Source organism: Hippopotamus amphibius, chromosome 9 (genome assembly GCF_030028045.1).
Source record: "Hippopotamus amphibius kiboko isolate mHipAmp2 chromosome 9, mHipAmp2.hap2, whole genome shotgun sequence".
In the NCBI taxonomy this organism is placed as follows: Eukaryota; Metazoa; Chordata; class Mammalia; order Artiodactyla; family Hippopotamidae; genus Hippopotamus; species Hippopotamus amphibius.
Genome location: NC_080194.1, coordinates 99504573 through 99529138, shown reverse-complemented (window position 1 = coordinate 99529138; position 24566 = coordinate 99504573). Strand labels below are relative to the sequence as shown.

Here is a 24566-nt window from a genome sequence, read left to right as displayed (position 1 = left end):
AAGGCTTTTCCATTCCCAGCTCTGAAGCACCTCTATTAAAGTCAGTTTTGCTCCTTAGTTTGCGCCATTTGCCAATTGTTTCCTGTCTGATTTCAAGTGGAGGGAGGTCTCCTGATGGAGATTGTAAAGCGTCATAGGTAGCATCCCTTGTATCTTCCCCAGTCTCTGGCAGCGTCCCTTTTCTCAGCGTCCTGTCTTCTTACTGACTTTTCATGGGCAAGTCCTGCCTTGTTTGTTGGTAGCCCCAGAAAAGTATTTGCTCCCTGTGTGAATAACTAGGCAGGTAACTCTGCAGTCTTGAATTTCTTTTTGTCTTCACCTTTCTCCATTTTTTCCCCCAAACCGGATTACTGTTGCCAATACCTGAGAAACTGTCTATTTTTTGACATACAGATACCTTTTCTCTTACTTGTGCTTGAATTCCAGCAACAGGGCTACCACAGAAGTGGAAAGGATTAAGAGTCTATTCTGATCCACCCCTGAATCCATCCCCGTTAATTTAGAAGATGCCTCGGTGAACCACTGATGGAAATCACTGGGGGGCTCTTGCAGCAGCAGCACCGCAGCTTCTCCCAGCCCACCTTTTGCAGAAAAACTTCAAAGTCTGCCATCAGCAGTGCCTTGCAATTGTTGTCCGAGGTTTGAGGAGCAGCCAGAGTTGTTGGAGAAGGTGCCTAAAGCCATGACACTCCATTTGCCCCATCATTCCTGTTCCATTAGGCAAGCAGACTCATCCAAGGCAGCACCCCAAGTTACAGCCAGTGTCCATCCTCACATACAGGGCTGTAAACTGGAAACATGCTATAGACACCATGGCACATTTTTGCAGATCATTCCAGGGCACTGGAAGATAACAGGTAGAGGAAAAGGTTGTGGTAGCCTTACCACATCTCATCCACCCAGCAGTACTAGATAACTTCTAAAGGGCATCTGAGTCCCTGGAGCTCCAAAGGGAGCAGGCTGACTTTCTCTACACTGAGATGAAAACTAAGTTAGTTTGTATGGCACTACGGTTTCAGGCTCAACTTGCTGTTTAATAGCCTGATCCCTTTTGTTTCCCCTTTCCTCCAAGTTATCAGGGCAACCATTTGCCAACCTGATGCCTTAATTCTAGGATGGTTTCTTATCCAAATTTTCAGACTCCTTATTCCTTCCTCTTAGTCATTTCTGCTTCTCTAGCTATGCTTTGCATGTTGAGTCTTGGAGGTGGAGTCCGTACCAGAACATTCAAATAAGGCTGGCAATTCTCCCTCTTCCAAAGGGAAGTTATCCCCAGATCCTAAAGCCCTTGGGAACCATCTGTCCAAGAAGCCATCATCTCCTCCTTCTGGGTCCAGATGAGGCTAAGAAGGGTGAAGGGGAGTAGAAGGAGCAAAAGCAGAGAAGTGTGTCGAGAACCTGGAGAAAGAGAAAGGCACTTTCAGTTTCTTAATCTCTTCCTTCAATTTTGTAATTCATTCTTACTGGCTGTCCAGTTCATTCTTTATTTCCTGAGATTCAGAGATACCAGTAATCTTTTTATTTTAAGTAGGGTTTTTCTAAAAATATGTGTGAATATACCAATTTGTCTACTTCAAAGGAGCCTTCCTCTGGCCATTGCAAAGCAGGATTTTTATGAACATGCCTGTTCCAAACATGACAGAGTAAAATAAATAAGTCCTGAAGAAAGAGACCTGCTGGCAGGCTCCCTAAATTTTTCTACACTAAAACCAGTGTTGAATCACACAACCTGCAAGCCTGTGTTACCCATCTTGCTCAACAGGGGCTCAGAATTAGCATTTTCCTAGGAACCCAGTCCCACTGAGCCAAAGTAGTCAAAGGACACTTTTTAGCAAACATCCAGGGTCTCCTGCCTAATCAAAGGTGGCCACAAACCTAACAAATTCACCAGCAGAAGGACTCACTTGAGGTATACCATCCTTATTGCCAGATTGTTGAAATAAAGAAATTGAGGCCCACAGGAACATGCCAATTCATAAATACAGAATTAGCTATTTTTCCTACTGAGGAAAAAAACTCTAAATGCATGCAGGTACAGCCTGTAAGGTAGCTACAGAACTATAATGAATTTTCTTCTCTACTTATGGAATTAGAGCTACAGTTCGTAAACATCATGCTACTTTTTTATTTTTATTTTATTTTATGTTTTTAATTTTTGGCTGCCTTGGATCTTTGTTGCTGCGCACAGGCTTTCTCTCTAGTTGCAGTGAGCAGGGTTGCGATGCGCGGGCTTCTTGTTGCAGTGGCTTCTCTTGTTGTGGAGCACAGGCTCTGGGCACACGGGCTTCAGTAGTTGCAGCATGTGGGCTCAATAGTTGTGGCTTGTGGGCTTTAGAGCACAGGCCCAGCAGTTGTGGCGCACAGGCTTAGTTGCTCCGCGGCATGTGGGATTGTCCCGGACCAGGGCTCAAACCCATGTCCCCTGCATTGGCAGGCGGATTCTTAACCACTGTGCCACCAGGGAAGTCCACCATCCTGTTTTTTTAGTAAACACTCAACAGACAGTTAATTTGCACCAGTAGCTACATTGCGCTCACTCTGACATCCTGTTTTTCATAATTTTTTATCAGGCTTACTGTTTTTATGATTCTTTATCAGAGCCTCCTACAGTTGCCCCTCATATCATAACGAGCACATATGATTCGTCACATCCGTCAACACTCCTCATAAGGTTAGGTCAAGTTCAGTCTCTGCCAGCCTCTCCCAGTCTGTGGAAGTCCCACCTGCAGTTTGCAGCCACCTGGTAGCTGTCTACTCAGGCTTTTCCTGTTACTGGGGAGGACTCTGGGGCCTGGCAGCTAGCAGGCACTTCCAAGACAAGAGCAACCATTCCAGGGACTTGGCCTGATCAGGAGAGGACTGGCTGGGGAGGTACTGGACACCCAGGGACTGACCCTACACATCCCCACCTGCCTGCCTCTTTCCCCATCCCTCCCTTAGAAGAGAAGACATTCTCCTACCCCATGTGCGATCTAAGGCCGGGCCAACTGCTGATTGCTTCAACTCCGATTTCAAGTTACTGTGGGGTTTTACTCTACCTGAATGTGGAATTAACTATGTTTGAGAGAAAACACGCCTTCACCTTTATAAAGTATTGCCAAATTCCTCTCCTGAATAGTCATACCAGTGTATACTCTCACCTGTAATGCAGGAGTTCCTACTTTCACACATCCTTGGCAACATCTGGTGTTTGCAGACTTTTATTTTTTCCAATATGGTGGGTGCGAAGTGGTGTCTCACTTTGGCTTTAATTTGCATTTCTTCACTGTTGAGCATCTTTTCATATGTCTGTTGGTCATTTGGGTTTCCACTCTTGTGAATTCACTGTTTATATCTATTACCTTAGAAAAAACTGGTTACCCTTCTCAGTGTATAGGAGTACGTTATGTATTCTGAATACTACTAGTCTTTATCAGTCCTGTGTATTGCAAATACTTTCTCTCAGTCTATGGCATTTTTATTTTGTTTATGAAGTCTTTTTCATAATGAAGTTTTATGTGCTCAAATGTATCATTCTTTTTCTTGATAGTATGTGATTGTGTCTACTTTAAGAAGAATTTTCCTATCCTGATATGAGGGTCTCCTATAATTTCTTCTAAAAGTTTCACAGTATTTTCATATTTAAATCTTTGATCTATATACAATTTACTTGTATGTCTGTTATGAGGTAAAAATACAATTTTATTTTTTCCACATAAATAATCGATTGCTCTAGTACCATTTGTTAAATGACCCATCTTTCTTTCATCTATCTGTAATGTCACTTTTATCATTTATACACACGTGTGTGTGAGAGCGAGCGAGCTCGTAGGCTCACTTTTCTGTTATATATTTTCTGTTTTTTGATGTTTGCCAATATAACACCGATTGGATTTCTGTAGTTTTATGAAAAGTATTGATAGCTAGTGGGGAAGTTCCTCCTCTTTTGTTCTTCAGAATTGCTTAACCATCCTTGGCCTTTTATTTTTCCATACTGATTTTAGGATCAGCTTCTCAAGTTGCATAAAAAACCCCTTGAGGATTTTTATTGGGATTTCAGTACACTTACAGGTTAATTTGTGAATTGCCATCTTCATACATTGAGTCTTACCATCCATGAAAATGGTTTATTGTTCCTTTCATTTAGGTCTTCTGTTACACCCTTTAAAACAGGTTTTCAATTTTCATTTTCTCTGTAAAGCTCTTGTGATATCTTTTCTTCTTTAGTTCTGTTTAGTTTTGGTTACTATTAAAAATGGAATCATTTTTTAAATTAAGATTTTAAATTGGTTTACTGGTATATAGCAACACTAATCTTTAATAACATATTGTCAAAGAACATTGTATGATAGATTCTTGATGTCTGTTGAAATCTGCTCTGTGGCCTAGTGCACAGCCAGTGGCCCTGTTCCATGTGTTCTTGCAAAGATTTTCTCTTTAATTTTGTGCAGTTTTGTGTATATGTCCATTAGGTCGAGCTTGCAGTTGATTATTCACTTGTCTGTATTCTTACTAAATGTTTTCTGCTTCACCTGTCAATTAGTATGATTGTGGATTTGTTCATTCCTACTTGTCGTCCCATGATCTTTTGCATTACTCATATGGAGACTGAGTTCACAATTATTACAGCTTCCTTGTGAATTGTTCCCTTTCTACCAGTATGTAATAACTTTTTATCCCTAGTAATGTTTTTGCCCTAAAATATATTTTTTATGATATTAATAGAGTTTTCTGTTGGTTTATGGTATGACTAAGGTAGCAGTTAAGGATGTATTTAGCTTCAAATAACAGAAAACTTCACTACAGTTTCTTAAAGTCGGGAAGGTATTTTTTCTCAAATAACAAAATCAGAGCTAGATGTGGGTCCACAGACAGTTGATAGGGTTCTGTTTGCCGGTCACAGTGTGGCACCTCTCATCCTCGTGCTGGCGTTCTCCCTGTGAGGTTGTGTGGGATGGGAGGTGGGGTTGCAGGCAGAGGGAAAGAGCAGATAATGGGAACAAGCTGTTGTCAGTGTCGCATATGTGTAATACCTGGACTAGCATCTGTAGATTCTCTGTCCCATGTTTGTAAGTGGTTTGCTGTTTATTACGCACAGTTTATGAAAGTTCTTTAGTTAGAAGATGCAGTCTTCTCTTTCTACAGTAAAATGTGATGGTTGCCTTTACCAAATGAAGTCACCTGGAAGAACATGCTTATGCTGTCCTCTCTTTAGAGCCAGAAGCAGTTAAATGCTTAAGTCTCAGTAAACCAAATGTCATAATGACTAGCAAAGCATCATAATACACTTAGATCTCAAAGCATTAATGCAAAATAAAAATATACTTGGGTCTTAGCAAGTTGAGTTTTGTATTTAGGAATAAGTAGTATATATTCTCACAAGAGAATGCCGTCGTTTTTCATGGTTTTTCAGAAGACTGCTTAAATTTCAGTATTTTCCATGAAAGCTAACATCACTCTGCATCATTTGCTGGGGCACAGTCAAGGCCATTGCGTGTCCATTCTTTCCTAGAAAATGTACCTCAAACTCCCCCTTCCCTTATCCCTTTCTCTGAAACTTTCAGTGCGTCTGATTTCACCTCTAATCTTGCCGCAGGCCATTAGCACAGGTCTGTGGAACATAAACAGTGTCTGTGGTTTGCATTTATAGCCTTCAACACCCACAAGGCAAGCTGGTCTATTTCTGTTTTGTCCTTCAAATATGATTAGCCATATTTAGATGGTTTTCGTGCTTCCCAGGCACCACTGGAACAATATATTAATATACCTAAGGTTTGTGCTAAAAGTTAACAGAGCATTTATTTACCTTATTCCATTCAGCCCTCCTTAGCCCAAGAGTAGAGAACATCTGTCTCCATCATAGATAAGAATGGAACCTTCAGTGCTCAAACTGTAAAAGAATGTAATTATTGCATTCCGAGCAGGAGACTGTTTCTTTTAAAACATTAAAATGGTGTTACTTTGAATTATTAGGTTAAAGTGCACAAGTAGAGCCTGAGGCTGGATAAATGTTTATTGAATGACTACACTTTTAGTTGGGCATTTGCCTTTAGACACTAAAACTGCTAATCCAATTTTGAATGCCCTTTTGTCATCCTTAATCCTTGTCCATGACAATGTTATTAAACAGAAACCAGGTGTCTTTTCATTGAAGGACATGGAAAGTGTTTCTTGTATGAGATTGAGCATTGAGTTTTTCCTTTGAGTGCATGTGTGTATGTGGTTTTACATTGGTCACCTGATAAATTTTGTGCATTGCTTAATCATTGGATTGAAAAATAAGAACTCTTGAGAAGGAAAAGTTTTTAGAATGTCTTGAGCATTCCATTCCATTGTTTTTACAGATTTTTTTTCTACGTGGCTTCTTTTTTACATTTGACTGAAGTTACTCTCACTGTGGCTGAAGCCTATTTTTCCCTCTCATCAAAAAGAGCTTGTATCTTTCTCACTAGTTAACCTTTACAACTTCACATTTGAAAACTCATTTTTCTTTATTCTCCACACAATAATCATCCCAATTTTCTTTTTGTTCCTCACAGATTTTCCACTTCTCGGTTATCGTAATGTTTCTCCGAGCCATAAAACTTCATCTTAAATTTGAATTTCTTATTACTATTTTAATATGTTATTTCTGTTTACAGATTTGAACTAATGGAGTCAAAGTTAGATTTTGTTGTGTTTTAAGTGTTGTAAAATAATCTTTCAGCCATGGAAACAAAGAAGTCTTTTCCTGCCGAGGAATAAAATTAGCAGTGGATTGGTTTTTGGAAAGAGGCCACAAGGATATTACCGTCTTTGTTCCTGCTTGGAGGAAAGAGCAGTCCCGACCTGACGCACTCATCACAGGTGAGACCGTGAGCTTCCATGTGTACCTGAGCCAGTGTCTCACTGAATAATCTCTGTGTCTGCTTCTGTTTATTCAGCTTGTGTGACTGCCACATTCCCTTGGGTGAGACATTAAAGTCATTTTCCAGTTTAAAAACTATCTGGTCTTTGGTGTACCTCAAAAGCTGGTACAAGAGTGTAAAGCAATTATATTCCAATAGAGAGCTTAAAAAAAAAAAAAAAAAGACTATCTGGTTATGCTAACTAAATAGTAATTCTTGCTACATAAGCCAGTTTTTGTTTTTGTTTTTAATTTGGAACCTTTTTACTTCAAGTTTTGTAAAGATTCTGACCTTTAGAGACATGCTAGAAGTCAAGAGGCCTAGATTCAAATTCCGGCTGTGCCAGGTACTGTCCATGGCACTTTGAGCAGCACACTGACCCTCTCTGGACCCCAGTTTTCTCATCTGCTGTATGAAATTAGGTGGCAATCAAATTCTAGTGACTATAGATCAGTAAAGACCTATGAGACCCTGGGAACATGTTGTCTGGTGTCAAGTAGAGGAAATGACTCGATCCCAATAAAGTATCAGCATTTTACATATCTTATAATTTTAAATGTATGAGTTTCAGGCAGAGGTGTCCCCTGTAACTGTCAGTTATTGTCCTCAAGTCACTGATTCTCAGCCAGCATCCTACCCTTCCCATCTCTCTCTGCCCCCAACATTAACAAAACTGAGGAAACTGTGTGAAGAAAATGACACTTTTCAAATCAACGCAATCCCTATCAAATTACCAATGGCATTTTTCACAGAACTAGAACAAAAAATTTTACAATTTGTATGGAAACATAAAATACCCAGAATAGCAAAAGCAATCTTGAGGAAAAAAAAAAAAAAAACGGAGCAGGAGGAATCAGGCTCCCTGACTTCAGACTATACTACAGAAATACAGTAATCAAGACAGTATGGTACTGGCACAAAACAGAAATATAGGTCAGTGGAACAGGATAGAGAGCCCAGAGATAAACCCACACACCTACAGTCAGCTAATCTATGACAAAGGAGGCAAGAATATACAGTGGGGAAAAGACAGCCTCTTCGATAAGTGGTGCTGGGAAAACTGGACAGTTACATGTAAAAGACTGAAATTAGAACACTCCCTAACACCATACACAAAAAGAAACTCAAAATGGATTAAAGACCTAAATGTAAGGCCAGATACTGTAAAACTCATAGAGGAAAACATAGGCAGAACACTCTTTGATATAAATCGCAGCAAGATCTTTTTTGACCCACCTCCTAGAGTAATGAGAATAAAAACAAAAATAAACAAATGGGAACTAATTAAACTTAAAAGACTTTTGCCCAGCAAAGGAAACCATAAACAAGATGAAAAGGCAACCCTCAGAATGGGAGAAAATATTTGCCAACGAAGCAACTGACAAAGGATTAATCTACAGAATATACAAGCAGCTCATGCAGCTCAATATCAAAAAACAAACAACCCAATCCAAAAATGGGCAGAAGACATAGATAGACATTTCTCCAAAGAAGACATGCAGATGGCCAATGAACACATGAAAAGATGCTCAACATCACTAATCATTAGAGAAATGCAAGTCAAAGCCACAATGAGGTATCACCTCACACCGGTCAGAAAGGCCATCATCAAAATATCTAGAAACAATAAATGCTGGAGAGGGTGCAGAGAAAAGGGAACTCTCCTGCACTGTTGGTGGGACTGTAAATTGGTACAGCCACTATGGAGAACAGTATGGAAGTTCCTTAAAAAACTAAAAATAGAACTACCATATGACTCAGCAATCCCACTACTAGTCATATACCCTGAGAAAACCATAATCCAAAAAGATACATGCACCACAGTGTTCATTGCAGCACTATTTACAATAGCCAGGACATGGAAGCAACCTAAATGCCCATCAACAGATGAATGGATAAAGAAGATGTGGCATATACATACAGTGGAATATTACTCAGCCATAAAAAGGAATGAAATTGAGTTATTTCTGGTGAGGTGGATGGACCTAGAGACTGTCAGGCAGAGCAAAGTAAGCCAGAAAGAGAGAAACAAATACCATATGCTAACACATATATATGGAATCTAAAGAAAATGGTACTGATGAACCCACTGGCAGGGCAAGAATAAAGATGTAGATGTAGAGAAGGACTTGAGGACACAGTGGGGTGGGGCAGGGGGGCGAAGGGGAAGCTGGGACAAAGTGAGAAAGTAGCATTGACATATATACACTACCAAATGTAAAATAGCTAGCTAGTGAGAGGCTGCTGCATAACACAGGGAGATCAACTCGATGATGGGTGATGACCTAGAGGGGCTGGGATAGGGAGGGTGGGGGGGAGTCATGGGAGGGAGGGGTTATGGGGATATATGTATAAAAACAGCTGATTCACTTTATTGTACAGAAAAAACTGGGACAACAGTGTAAAGCAATTATATTCCAATAAAGAGCTTAAAAAAAAGAGAAAGATTAAAGATAATTAATCAGAATTGTTGCCTGAATAATAAACAAATGAAAATAAATATCCAGTAAATTCTAATATATGCTAATGGTAAAGTGTGAGTCCATTTAGAAACATGTACAGACTGCTATATCTAAAACAGAAAAAAAGAAATGGAGTGACCACCCACTGTGTACCTCAAGGGAAGATTATTTTATTTTTATCTGTAATTATTAAATTTTGTTAAATTAGAATAAGAATCCCTAGACAAGTTGTGGTGGTGCCTATACAAACTGTAAAGTGGAAGGGGCAGGCATAATTCAATCAGCAGTACCAAGACATTGGATAACTCTTTGGGAAAAATATACATATTTAGATCCTTATCTTACACTATATAAGAACGAATTGCAGATAGTTGAAGAATTGACTGTCAAAAATCTCCATTAGAGATTATAGATAGTCTTTGAATGGCTGGGGAAGACCTTTCTAAATTTAAAATTTTTACAAGAAATTATGAAGGGAAAGATAGATTTAATTGGATCAAATTTCGGTATTTTGGGAAGTTTTCTTAAAAATTAGAAATTTTTTATTTGCCTAAGAAAAAAATACAGCAAACAAAAAATCCATGTCCTTAACGTATGAAGAGCTCCTACACACTAATAAAACAGTATATAATTGGTAACATGGTAGGAATAGACAGTTCATGGAAGAATACAAGTGCCAAATAAGAGGGGAAAGTGTTCAACCTCATTAGTAATTAAAGAAATGCAAATTTAAACAGCTGTTATGTTTTTACTTGTCAAATTAGCAGAGATTGAAAAGCTGATAATACTCCTACACTGCTGTGGAGACGTAGATCATTACAACCTGTCTGGAAAAGTTTGGTTTTAAAATGTTAATACTTGGATCTACTAGTTCCCCTTCCAGGAATAATTCCCCCAAATATAAAGAGGTACAGGCAAAGATTTTTGACCACAAAGACATCCAGTGCAGTATTACTTATAATAGAAAAAAAATGGAAAAAACTATACATTCATTAGAAGAATGGCTCAATAAATAAGTATATATCTGTATGATAGAATATGTAGTATTAGAATATTTAGGCAGAATTTTTAATGCTCTCAGGAAGTGCTGTTTTACATAAAAAAGGCAGGCTTTGTTATATTTGTGTGTGTGTATGCATGTGTGTGTGCTGCACATAAACACATACATACATACATACATACACATGTACAGAAGGAAAAGAATACATAGAAAATGATTAGAAGGAAATATGCCAAAATATTAACAGTAATTGCCTCTGGGTCATGTCTTTATGAAGTCTTTTCTCTGTTATTTCTTACTTTTTCTTACCCAATATTTTACAGGAAACTATAATACATTAATAATCAGGGGGGAGATAAACTGAAAAAGAAAAAATATTTAACGTGTAAATGAAAGCTTCTTGAGTGTGAAAGGAATATGAGATCAAGAAGAAGGAAGATGGTAATACTCAGTGTGAGGTGTGGCTGAGTTTAATTTTTAAAATGCCAGCACGCCAGGTCTCTGGAACTCAGCTCATCGGTGTGCAGTTTACTTTGTAAAATGTGTACCACTATAATCAGAGGTTGTTAGGTGTTTTCTTCCCCAGGTAGTAATTCTCTTGACTAAAACCCTCAACCAGATAATAACCTGGTAAATTGAATAGTCCAGTCTTTTTTCACCATACCAAAAAAGAAACTTGATAAGAAATATTCTTAAGTTCTCAGATGCAGATTCAAACTAATGCTTTAGCCAGGCTGCCATTGATTGAACAGATATTTAACAAACAAGCAGGAGGCTATGTGTCAGGTACTGTGCTAGGAACCAGAGATTCAGTTAACTGACCAGGTAGACTGAATTCGTATTTATTTAAGTTAAGACTATTTATCCTAATTATCACTAATTATCTTCCTAATTAGTGTCCTTTTAACCTCCTTAGCTGATAAAGAAATGCAAATTAAGAAAGATGGTGATGACTGTTAGGCCACCACCTCACTCCTGCAGTAACCTCCAGGATCCGGGCACTGTCCTAGGCGAGTGAACACTCCCACAAATAAAAGATGTGGATTATGCATAAATACAGACAGTGAATAAACTGGAAGACCTCAGAACACACATCTTTAAGTAGCTTATGTATTCCTTTCACAGACATTTATTGAGCATCTACTGATGTGCTAATGTATCCTTGTGCCGCATGCTGATGGGTACGCAGATAAATGAGCCGCCTGCCCTCAAAATGTTTGTCAGCGGCCACCCACAATAACTCTAATGTAGAAAATCCTGCAGCTGAGACAGGGCTTTTGATTTTATATTGGTTTTCTGTGACTTTCAAAAGAGATCACCACTTACACGCATGTATCAGACAAAGTCAAGTTGAAGGACACAGTGTTTATTGAGAGCTTGTCGGCAGTGTGCTGGGTGCTTTTTCACGTGATAACTCATCGACTCCTCACAGCCCACAAACTGCATTTGAGGACATGATGAGGCAGGTTCAGTAAGACTGCGATTGCCAGGTAAAGCGGCAGAGCCCGAGACGTGCCCGTGAGTTGCTGGCTCGAACACCCGTGCTTCTACTTCTACTCTGCTCCTTTCCTAAACCAAAGCTCTGGTCTTCACGAACTCCTCTGTCTGGAACATCATGAAATCTGTATGCTAAGCTGGCCCATGTCACTCGTCCACCCCCGGCCCCCTGCACCCTGGTAATACTTCTCTTGTGGCGACTACGAGCCTGTCCTCCCAGTTTACATGTTCGTCCAACCCAGTAACTGAGGCCTCCTTGAGATAGCGTTCTTCATCTTGAGGGCCACTGACACGCAGCACAGCACATACCATAGGGTAGGCATGTAGTGATTATCCACCAAAGAGAGAGATGTTTTTTAAATTAGTAACTCCAGTTAATAAGCACTGAGGAGAAGTGAGCCTTTAAAACAAAAAACAACATTGTGACATCTGTCAGCTTATACCCAGCACTCTGCACCAGAATTTACAGGGGTTGGGAAGTCAGGGAGTGGAAGAGCAAAAGTAGGAAGAAGGCACAGTGAGGAGAGAATTTTATCATTAATCAAAATATGAGTTCTGGCACCTTTTAAAAAAAAAAAACCCACTAGCAAGTCAGGAGAATTGGAAAGTACTGAAAGAGGGGCTTCTCCGATGGCGCAGTGGTTAAGAATCCGCCTGCCAATGCAGGGGATACGGGTTTGAGCCCTGGACTGGGAAGATCCCACATGGCGTGGAGCAACTAAGCCCTTGTGCCACAACTACTGAAGCCCACGTGCCTAGAGCCCATGCTCTGCAACGAGAAGCCACTGCAATGAGAAGCTGGTGCACCACAACAAAGAGTAGCCCCTGCTCGCTGCAACTAGAGAAAGCCCCTGCACATCAATGAAGACCCAACATGGCCAATAAATAAATAAATTAAAAAAAAAAAAAAAAACAGTAGTGAGTGTGCCAACCAAAGAGAAAATGGGCATTCCCCTACCTGCTGTCCATATTTAATCAACGGCTTTTTTCCCCATATAATCACTTCTAATTTCTTATTCATTCAGTCCAGCCCCACAAGACTGCTGGCCTTTGTTAGCACCTGTTTCACAGGAAAGGACACAACGTAAAGTGGCTGCCTCCAGAACAACAGTTCTGACTTCACCTCCTTTCTCTTGAAACTTTTTGTCTTAAGACCCTCCTCTTTGCTACCTCCACCTCTTCTACTTTTGAAACCCTCCCACCGTCACATCTACTAGTTAGAAAAACAGAACTACGAAGTAAACAGATTTGAGGGGAAGAATCTGTTGCTCACTGCTGATCCCAGCACAGCTGCCTCGTGAGGAGGGCGGCATGTAGGGACGTGTGAGATGTCGGTTCACGGTGTAAAGCGGGGGCTCCAGCTCTCAAGCCAAGGCTTTATGTAATGACAATCAGAATTTGCTCAGTCATGTTCAGGTTTTATGCTTTTAAAGTTTTTAAAGTTTTAAACTTTTCACATTTTTCAGGTTCACTTTTGGGGCTATTTTTTAAGCCTTTTTTTATTGAAAATCCTGAAGGAAAACTATTACTGGGAGTTACAAATTTGCTACATCTACAAACCGTAAATCATAATCCCTAATTAAGTGTCACATGTATCCAGCTCATGTTACAAACACTCGCTTTGTATGAAAGTTGCAAGATGTGTTTTGTATGTACTTATTACTAAAATTCTATGCCAATTATTCTTGCAGATCAAGAAATTCTACGTAAATTAGAGAAGGAGAAAATCCTGGTGTTCACACCATCCCGGCGAGTGCAGGGGAGGCGAGTGGTGTGCTATGATGACAGGTTCATCGTGAAGCTGGCATTTGAGTCGGATGGTATAATTGTGTCCAATGATAACTACAGGGATTTGGCGAACGAGAAACCAGAGTGGAAGAAGTTCATAGATGAGCGGTTATTAATGTATTCATTTGTCAATGACAAGTAAGTAAAACCACCTACTTTACAGTAACACTGCTTCCCTGAAAATACAACTGTCCCTGGCAGCTGCTACAGAAGCCCTCTCTCCTTGCCACTGAACAGACCTAAGACAGTTTCTTCCAACCACTGGTGTCCCCACTAACCCTCCGTGGGCGTCAGAAAACGGCAGAGTCCTTCCTGCCTGCCTCAGGAGGCCCTTTGTGAGCCGCAGGCTGCCCTTCCCCGTAAGTCATCAGCAGAGCAGGTCTTCTGAGGCTAAGCAGCCAGGAGTAACAGACGCAGGGATGCTGGCCATCTTCAGAGGATGCAGGTGTAGAACATGCTGGCCGCCAGAACACTGCCTTTCAAAATCTACCCAGAGCGTTAGAGCTTACTTACAGATGTGATTTTTTAAATAGATGATTTTTTTAAAATATTAAAGCAATATAAGACTAGTCATGATTAAGCTGATGAATGGACAAGTGACATGAACAAGCCTGTCTCCTGAGAAGTAAGTACCCGAGGATCAGGACACTGCACAGTTCAAACCTGTGTTGTTCAAGGGTCAACTGTGCTCACAAGTATGCGGGCAAAGCTCAGCTGTGAATAATCAAAAATGCAAACTAAATCTACGAAGAGTACATTTTTTTCCCTCATTTAATTCACCAAATTAGAAAACATTTTTGCATATGCCTTATGCCATTAAAGATATGAAACTGATAAAGTTTGGCCTGGTGTAGCAGAAGCCTTAAAAAATACCCTCTCAAGCCAATAATCTCATTTCTTAGTGTATATAATGAGGAAAAAGGAAGACCAAATATGTTCTTTTCTGTATATTTATAATTGCAAGACTTCAAAGGCAACTAAGGGTACCATGGAGAAATCAATGAGGCACCCCTCGTCGCACCCACAGAGGATGCATCTCCTAGTGGAATATTACTCAGCTATTCAGAAACACGATTATGAAAGCTGTTAAGAAACATGGAAAAATATTTATGTTAAAAAGACAAAGCATAAAATTACGTTTGTGTTTGCAAAGTGATATGTACCTACAGAAAAATGACTAAAATGCATCAGGTAAGTAGAAAATAATTGCATTAAGATTATAGGATTGAGTGATTTTGTCTTCTATTTTTAAACTTTTAATGTTGCCGTATTGTTTTCCTAATACTATTAAACATCATAGTTGCTAAGTGTTATTACTCAGGCATGTTGACACTCCCCTAAGAGTCCACATGTTATGCACATTTTGTGTGTAAACACTTGGTTTATTTCATGTTCGAGCAGTGACATAACTTGCAGTAGGACTCTTCAGTCATAACCTCGTGACAGGAGTCATGCCGTGAATTCTTGCTTCCACTGGACAGTCAGTCCAAAATATTGTTTATTTCCTTAAGATTTTTTCTGTCTCAGCTGAGAAGTACCTTATTATAGTGGGAAGAGAATGAATGTGGAGTTAGACAGATTGAAGATTGACTACGCCATGTAAGCGGAGATGAAAATACTTAATTCATCTAAGCCTAGATTAGAAATGTGTATTCATCTGTAAAACGGAACTCTAACCCTTCAGGGGTTATTATTAGGAGGAGCTGTAGTGATGTGTACAGGGTGTCTGACACATACTAGGTGTTCGGGTCGTTTCAGTCTTCCCGTTACTCTCCCCCGCCCTCCCTTCTGTCCCTCAGCTGCTCCTCCTGGCTCCCACCTGCCTCATATTGCTTCGCAAGATGAATGTTCGTTAAGCCTCTCGTAAAATGACATCGTGGTCATTTTCTAAAGTCCTTAAAAATCCCAAGACTAAGAAAAGAATTAATTAGAACATGCTAGGCTCAAAACTTACTTGAATTGAAACAAATACAGGTTTAGCTTGAAACATTTTAATTTTGTTTTCATTAAGAAAAGAAAACTTCCTGTACTGTGTTTTTTTTTATCCTATAAATGTGGAATCAAAATACTTGGATTAAAATTTCAAAAAAATACCTTGGGGTGAATAATCCTTACCCTCTGTCTTTAGAATTAAATTGTCAGCCTCCTGCCTAGGTATAATTTTGTATTATGTCCATGACAGGTTCATGCCCCCAGATGACCCTCTTGGCAGACATGGCCCAAGCCTGGATAATTTTCTGAGGAAGAAACCTATTGTTCCTGAACACAAAAAGCAGCCTTGTCCATATGGTAACTTGCTTTATGAATATTTAAATATATGCCTTTAGAACACAATATGTTATTAAACTTTTGTTATCAAAAATAAGCATTTAAAATTTTGGATGGCATATAGTATATGGTTCTTTTGAATGTAATTAAATTTAAAAAAAAAAGTCTTTGAAAAAATAATTATTTTTACCCAGCTGGGTTCAATGCGTATGCATTTCCCTGACTTAAAACATGGTTCTTCAGGGACAGAGGAAGAGTAAAGATGCAGATGTAGAGAAAAGACTTGAGGACATGCAGGATGGGAGGTGGGACAAAGTGAGAGAGTAGCATTGACATGTATACACTACCAAATGTGAAATAGATAGCTAGTGGGAAGCTGCTGCATAACACAGGGAGATCAACTCAATGATGGGTGATGACCTAGAGGGGTGGGATACGGAGGGGTGGGAGGGAGGCTCAAGGCTGGGGGATATGGGGATATACTTATAAATACAGCTGATTCACTTTGTTGTACAGCGAAAAAAATTAAATAAAAAGGTGTTGGAATTGCTTTAAAAAAAAAAATTGATGTCTGCCTCCCAAACTTTGAGGGGGAATGATGGATGAGACAGTGTATGTAACATGCTGACCCCGGGTACAAGATAAATGTAATTTATGTTTAAAACCAAACCAAAACAAAACATGGTTCTAAAAACTCCATTAATTCTACATGAAGTTAGTTTTCAGGTAGATAAAAATTTGGAGTTCTTACATCTAGCTACACATCAGGTTAGTTTGCTTTTATCACATCATGGCAGTACATTGTGCTCTGCAAAACAGAATGTCCTGGCTGACTGCAGAGTCATACTGGAAGGGAAGAAGCAGGTGGTAGTGGAGGACACAGGGTATTAACCAGAACTCTGGAGGTGACTGTTACTCATTCAGCCGACTTTCTTATTGCTCTTGATAGTACAGACGTGGGAAGACTGAAAGGTGGCATTTCTCAGAAGCAAGGAGCAGAGCTCCCATTGCTGCCCTTGTTTCTTTCTCAAATTAAGACAGTAGAGCCACACTGAGTGTTCAGGGTCTGGTGGAATGTTTCTTTACCTAATTGATTTTGCTCTTCATAGGAAAGAAGTGTACCTATGGACACAAGTGCAAATATTATCATCCTGAAAGGGGTAGTCAGCCTCAGCGGTCAGTGGCTGATGAGCTGCGTGCCATGTCTAGAAACACTGCAGCCAAAACTGCAAATGAAGGAGGACTGGTGAAAAGCAACAGCGTCCCCTGCAGCACTAAGGCTGACAGCACTTCCGACGTCAAGCGAGGTGCTCCAAAGAGGCAATCGGATCCAAGCATAAGGACTCAAGTCTACCAAGACCTAGAGGAAAAGCTTCCCACCAAAAACAAACTGGAAACCAGGTCTGTACCTTCCTTAGTTAGTATACCGGCTACTTCAACTGCAAAACCCCAAAGCACTACATCTTTAAGCAATGGCCTTCCATCTGGAGTTCATTTCCCACCTCAGGATCAAAGACCACAGGGACAATATCCTCCAATGATGATGGCAACCAAAAATCATGGAACGCCAATGCCTTATGAACAGTATCCAAAATGTGACTCACCTGTCGACATCGGTTATTATTCCATGTTGAGTGCATATTCAAATCTGAGTATCTCAGGCCCACGAAGTCCTGAAAGGCGTTTCTCCTTAGACACAGATTATAGGATAAGCTCTGTCGCCTCCGACTGCAGCAGTGAAGGGAGCATGAGCTGCGGGAGCAGCGACTCCTATGTGGGGTACAACGACCGCTCCTACGTCAGCTCTCCTGACCCACAGCTGGAAGAGAATCTGAAGTGTCAGCACCTGCACCCTCACAGCCGCCTTAATTCCCAGCCCTTCCTGCAGAATTTCCATGACCCCTTAACCAGAGTGCAGAGTTACAGTCACGAAGAACCAAAGTACCATCACAAGCCTCCTCTCCCGCATCTGGCCGTGCACCTGCAGCACGCCACCGTGGGGGCCCGGTCCAGCTGTCCTGGCGATTACCCGTCTCCTCCGAGTTCAGCACACCCGAAGGCACCACACCTAGGGCGGTCCTTAGTGGCCACGAGAATAGACAGCATTTCTGACTCTCAGCTGTACGACAGTTCTCCTTCCAGACAAAGAAAGCCTTACGCCCGCCAGGAAGGGCTGGGAAGCTGGGACAGGCCGAGCTACGGGATGGACGCGTACGGCTACCGGCAGACTTACTCCTTGCCCGATAACCCCACCCAGCCGTGTTACGAGCAGTTCACCTTCCAGAGCCTCCCTGAGCAGCCGGAGCCCACCTGGCGAGTGCCATACTGTGGCGTGCCGCAGGATGCCCCCAGGTACCAAGACAGCCGAGAGAAGATTTATATCAACTTGTGCAACATCTTCCCGCCTGACCTTGTGAGAATTGTCATGAAAAGGAACCCTCACATGACAGACGCCCAGCAGCTGGCTGCAGCCATCTTAGTGGAGAAATCACAGCTGGGCTATTGAAAGATGATGCATCTTTGTGGTGTTTGGTAGTTTTTTGTTCAGCTCAAATGCTGAGGGAGGTTTGCTACAATAGCACATGTGATCTCCTTCTCAGCAAGGAGATTATATAGTATCCATTTATGTGAAATACTGTATCATGGAATCTGTATGTATAGCCCCATGTAGTGGAAGTATCACGGGATTGCTTTACATTCAAACTTTTTTTAAACATTTCCTTTTTAAAGCTATATCCTTGGCTGGAAATTTTTCCAGTTTGATTTATTAGATGTATCTGTGATCTTTCATATTAATCTTTGGTGCATCAGGGGTTTATATGCAGCACTTTTTATCCTTGTTTCATGTTTTATTAACTTGGTGTTTGTCTGTCAATTGTTAGCAATTACATTAACTTCAGAATGTTGAACATTTGACTAGACCTAGCAAACTATTTTTTCAAGCCAAGCTTAATTGGAATCTTTTACAGCTTTTTAAGTTATTTTTATTTGGGGAAAGTGGGCTTCTTTGTGCTATAATCACTATTTATAGAAACAAAGATATACTACAGCACTGACTTTATATTTTAAACAAAATGTAAGTTACCAGTTTAATGTCATAATGGGTAAGAGTGTATATTAGAATGATTTATAGTATGGCACTTTTCATTGTTTTATTTTCATTTGGATTTTTTGTGTTAAGTAATTAGTTAATTTAATATGGTTGATTTAAAGGAAAGCAGATGCAATCAATGGAAAAAATTGTTTCCATTTTTTTATAAGAAAGACAAAAGCCGTTAACTGTTACAGTTTAGAGCTTTGTTATCCAGCTATGATGTGCTTCTAGACAGTAGAAATGGAATTGAATTCCTAGACTTACATGAACCTGTATTTTTTAATGTGTTTGTCTTTCTGTTTTGGGGCACAACAATACTGGATAAAATAACCCTTTTGCAGTACTTGCCTGTTTTTAATGAATCTAATTATTCTCAATGGAACTTTTATATTTAATATGCTCTTTAGCTTTCCTGCTATTTATCAAGGCTGGCCTGAGGTGGTTTTGTGTGTTGAGGATATGCAACATTTATTGATACTGCACTATAGAAATGGTAATGGAGGAGTTGTAAATGGTAACTTAAAATTTTTGTAAGATACTGTATATTTTCCATTTTCCCGAAGGTAGTTTTGTTGGGGGGCCTGTTATATTATTAAGGCCAGATTCTTGCCACAAATAGTGTAGTTTTAGATACAGACTAAAGTCTGTTCTCGTATTAGTAAGGGATATTTCTGGTTTCAAAGTCATGGGTTCTGCTGAGCGTGCATTCGTTTCTGTCGTCGGTTAGAAGAGAGAGGATGCAATCAGTGGCAGACAGTTGTGTGACTGACACGACTTCACTGTTGCCTCCAGATTTGAATTTTACTTAGTGTAACAGACTCATTCCCATCTGTTTCTGGAGTCCACCTAGATGCCCTGGGTATCCTGATTCTGCCCACTACAGTTTGCAGTAAAGCCCTGAAAAACCAGAAAGTACCTTTTACTGTTGATACAAATTGTATCTTTTTAACTATAAGAACTATTTTGATTTGTAGATCTAGTTAAAACACAGATGTGTAACTATGATTAGACTTTTGGGCAACATTTTATCCCTTATTTAAATACAAATTTTTAAAGTAAAATTGGGGTCTAGAATAGGGTAGAAAATAAAAGTAACAATTTAGGTAAATAAAAGTGTCTGTCTTAGTTTTATATATTAAAATATATTAAATGAATTTATTGGCATTTCTTTCTCCTAAAACTTATCTAGCATGAACTTAAAATAAAGGTAAAATGCTGCCTGAAAATAACGTCCAAGCACCTTTGACTAGGACAACATTTTCACTACTAGTGTGACACTGTGTGTCACACGAAGTAGGATTTGGGTTACAGTAAATGCTTCTAAAAGGCATTGTGCATATTGACATATCCAATAATCTGAACCGTGTTCAGCAAACCTAATTCAGGAAAGTGGGGTTCACAGTCGCTGCTGCCACCTGCAAGGTGAGGCGCCCCTCGCTGCGCCCACAGAGGATACAGGCACTGCCGCACGGACCCACCGCGGCGTCCTCTGAGCGACCTGCTCACTTGTGAAATCGTTCTCCTGATTTTGTCAGTCACTCTCTGTAACAAGTTTAATGTAGACGCTAACCCAGTGCCCAAAGTAGGGTTTCAGACGTGGAGTACATTTCATGTCAGTCTTATTCTAAGCCTGCTTTGTTTTTGTTTTTCTTTTTCTTTTTTTTTTTTTTTTTTAGTATGGAATCATTTTTAAATTGTATGCATAGGTTTTGCTTCCATTTTCTTAATTTTTGCATTTGAATTATTTGAAGATTCTGCCAAACTTTATTAAATTTCTTTAAATGAGATCTTGGGTGAAATGTATAACACACTTTAATTTGACCTCCTAATGTCTGAAGCTAACCATCTTTCATTGCTTGCTGGATTTTAGACTATGGAAGAACAGTGGGGCCCGCCCACTGCCTGTCCTGACATGAAAAGCTCTCAGTAGCCACACTGAAATCCTTCAGTGTAATCGATTGTGAGTTAAAAAAATAGCAGTTTTCTTATGTCAAAAGGCAATTTGTGCCCGCCTCCTTTTTTTTTTTTTTGAAGCACCCATGCTGCTTTCAGAGCTTAAGGAGATATTTGGCTGACTTTAGATACAGCAATTTCTTAATGATCTAAAGCAATAAGTGAAAGGATCTAGCATTAAATTCAGAGCTGATTCCAAAACTTCATTTTGGCCAAAACTTTCACCTTAATCATATCTTCAGACTTGCTAACAAATAACCGGAGAGAGGTGTGTAAGCAGTGAAACTGCCGGAAGCGGTCAACTGATAGAAGAAGAGGATTCAGATTGGAATATGCTGCCCCTGAGTAACTGACAGTTGACTGTACTTTACACAGTGACTAGCCGGTTTCTTGTCTCTGTATCTTAGTACAGAGGGAGTAGTACCCAACTGGCCAAATTCTGGCCCTTAGTATTTCTTCCTTTCTTGCATGTGACATCTAAGTTTTCAGCCTCCTTTTTACGATCCCTGTATCCTGATAGAGTTTGTTTGTCACTGACCTAAACATTTGAAAGAAATGCACACCAGTATAAAGTATTTGATACTGGTAGAAACTTGAACTTTGTGTTTTTATTAAAATTCATTTATGGGAATATGTAATATAACTAAAAAGAGTGTTTATATATATATATACACACATACATGCATACATATTTGTTAAGAAGTATTAAAAATGGGAGAATGTTATGCTTTTGATGGCTAACTTTTCCTGAATTGAACTGTTTCTTTGAGTTATGGACGACCAAGTCTGGAGTCTGGATGACCAATGATAAGATTTAGAACCACTTGAATAGAAAGCAACTCTCTACTGGCTTTATTCCTGGTATTTTTAAAGAATTATTTTGATAATTTTAATAGAATGTGTAATTTTAAAACACAAAAAAAATTATAGTAGTATTGCTTATACAGATAATTATTTAACATGTCTTTTATGGATGCACCTATATGTATATAGACAGTAATATATTTATAAAACAAATATACTTTATGTTGTAGTTGTTAGTTTGTAATAGGTGGGAGGATGGCTCTGGATATCTCTCTGTGTTTTGAAAACCCTCGGACTGTTTTTCCCCAGGACTTAATGGCATATATCCTAAGGGATATTTGGGCTTTATTATTCTTCTTGCTATTCAACTTCCTTATTCAAGATAAAATAAGATGTACAGTTTCCCGGCCATTCTGTTAGATGTGGCACATCCATTTTATTATCATCCGACTCCTAGAGAATTCCCGAGTGACCTGAAATCAGAGATCAGTTATGTTCCAAATATGTTAAACAGGGGAACTCAGCTAGGATGTTGAGCTTCCTTGGTATATACCAACGAATAAAATGAAGTATAAAATACATGAACTACACACGTGCATTTGAAGAAGAGAAAGCAGAGTGTTAATAAAAGTAGAGAAATGTGCATTATTTTTAGATTGCTCTGGGAAACCCCTTAGGGCAAGAGATGACAAATGTTTTCTTAAAGGATAGGACAGTAAATAACCCAGGGCTTTGAGAATCATATGGTCTCTATAAACCACTCACCTCTGCCCTTACAGTGTAAAAGCTGCCACAGAAAATATGTAAATGAACGGGTGTGGCCATATGCCAGTGGAACTTTATTTTACAGAAAGGGGCAGCGGGCCAGATTTGGCCGAGGGCCAGAGTTTGCTGATTCCTACCCTAGATGGCGAAAAACCCAGGCATATTAAGCAGTAAATCCTGATGTACCGTTAACTGCAAGAAATAACAATTATATTTCAGTTGGCATTCAAAGAATATCCATTATTGATGGCCCTCAAAAGAAGATTTGTGAGACAGTCACATATTAAAGCATCTTAATCCACTTATGTTTTTTGCCTGGTCACACCCATTATTTTTTAGGTATTTCTTGTGTTTAACCACCAAAAAAAAGCATTCTGTAAAAAAGATGTTTTAATAATTATTGGAATTTTTTCTTGAACTTTCTATTTCTACTGATAAATGGGAATCCTTACCTACGTTTTGTTTTTTTATGGGCCTCATGGACCAAAAATTCTGTTGCATTTTGAAAATTAGCATATAATTAGCCATAAAATATTTTAAAGACTGCATTTATCCGTTACATTTTTCTGCTGGTTTTTGATTTCTAAAAAATGACATGTGCCCTTCTTTAAAAATGGTTTTATAGAAGATCAATATATTGTAAGTTTACATACTGTAACTTTATTCTGTAAAATTAAAAGTTGTGACGTGTAATTGTGAGTGCACTTGCTGTATTGTGACTCTCTTTATAAGAAACAAAGTGTATCCCTGCTTTCTCTGTCCAGACCTTTAGTATAGATTTTTTAAGACCTTAGGACTGCTGTTGGTGAATGATATTCTTAACATGATGCTGTGTGATTTTAAATTCATTGGAGTGTGCACTGCCGCTTCATAGTTGGGTTAACATCGTAACATCATTTCCATCAGAACAGTAAATAATTTTGAACATTGCCACACACTTAAGTAGTTATACTTTCTTTTAAGATTGGAATATAACTCTAGCTTTTAACAGGTGTTTACTGTTTTAAATGGTTTATTGTTTTTTTCTTTAATGTCCTCTGTTAACCTGCTTTTTGCTTCTGTTACAATAACACTTTCGTGTGTTGGAAGTGGCTTTTTCCCTGAGGTCCTTAGTCTTTCAAATTTAAAAACAATTTAAGGTTTTGACCACTTGATAGTTTGGCAGAAAAAAAATGTCTGTACATGTGTCAATTCAATTTTATAAAATGTGTAAAAATTCATTTTTTTAAAACCATGTACCCAATTTGCCAATTTTCTGTCCAGATATTTCAGGTGAATATCAAATTGTTCATTAAAGCTTTGGACCTCTTTCTTGCAGCAGCTTGTGCCTCAAGGGAAAAAGACATTGAAGAGCAATGGTTTGTTTTTATAAAGAATATGTTTTAGATTTCCTTCCATTTTTGGAAATTATAAACATCCCAGCTAATATAGACACCCATCAACATGCACACTTCCGCCGAGATGTGGACACAGCATTGCCAGTGAACCCAGTTACTGCTTTTATCTATTCCTTCTAGGCTTTCTCCTCCCAAACCAGAGTCTTTGGCTGAGAGTAGAAGTTCCAATTTGATCCTTTAAACTTTTCTTATAAGAAAATAAGGCAAAGAATATGTTTAGAACAACTGTCATAAACTAATGTGATTCTGTTTATCCTGTCTGTTCTGTGTGTTTGTGTAATTGGATTTTTACAACTCCAAAAAGCAGTATTTTAGACCTACTGGAAATCCATATCAAAACAGCTGTGTGATTCTGCCACTGAGAAAAAACATTAAAAAGTTCATTTTTCTTATGGTGGTTTGTTTTTGTTTCCTGAAGAAATTGCCATACAGCAGCACAGATGCCACATAAGTAGAAGCATCCTTGCCTAGTCCCACGGCCTGCCTGAGTTCAGTGGCTAGGGACAGATGCATCCTCTGTAGACTAAGGACGCGTTCAGTATCACTGTGTGTATTAGAGCCATAATTAATTCATAGGAAAATCAGAATTAAATGCCAAAGACAACCAGTCCTACCTTATGGTTCTAATAATTTTCTATCAGTGATTAACTTAAGCTGTTTCTGACTTTGCCG

The 24566-nt window shown here is 39.2% G+C and overlaps 1 protein-coding gene across 1 annotated transcript in view; it reads left to right on the top strand.

Moving 5' to 3' along the window:
• Positions 1-24245, top strand: part of ZC3H12C (zinc finger CCCH-type containing 12C) — a 75176-nt gene extending 50931 nt beyond the window's left edge. The window contains exons 3-6 of the mRNA XM_057750937.1: positions 6686-6825; positions 13517-13751; positions 15796-15902; positions 16991-24245. Coding sequence (XP_057606920.1) covers positions 6686-6825; positions 13517-13751; positions 15796-15902; positions 16991-18387 — 1879 coding nt within the window. The 3' untranslated portion in view covers positions 18388-24245. The remainder of the gene's footprint in view (positions 1-6685; positions 6826-13516; positions 13752-15795; positions 15903-16990) is intronic.
• The last annotated feature ends 321 nt before the right edge of the window (positions 24246-24566 follow it).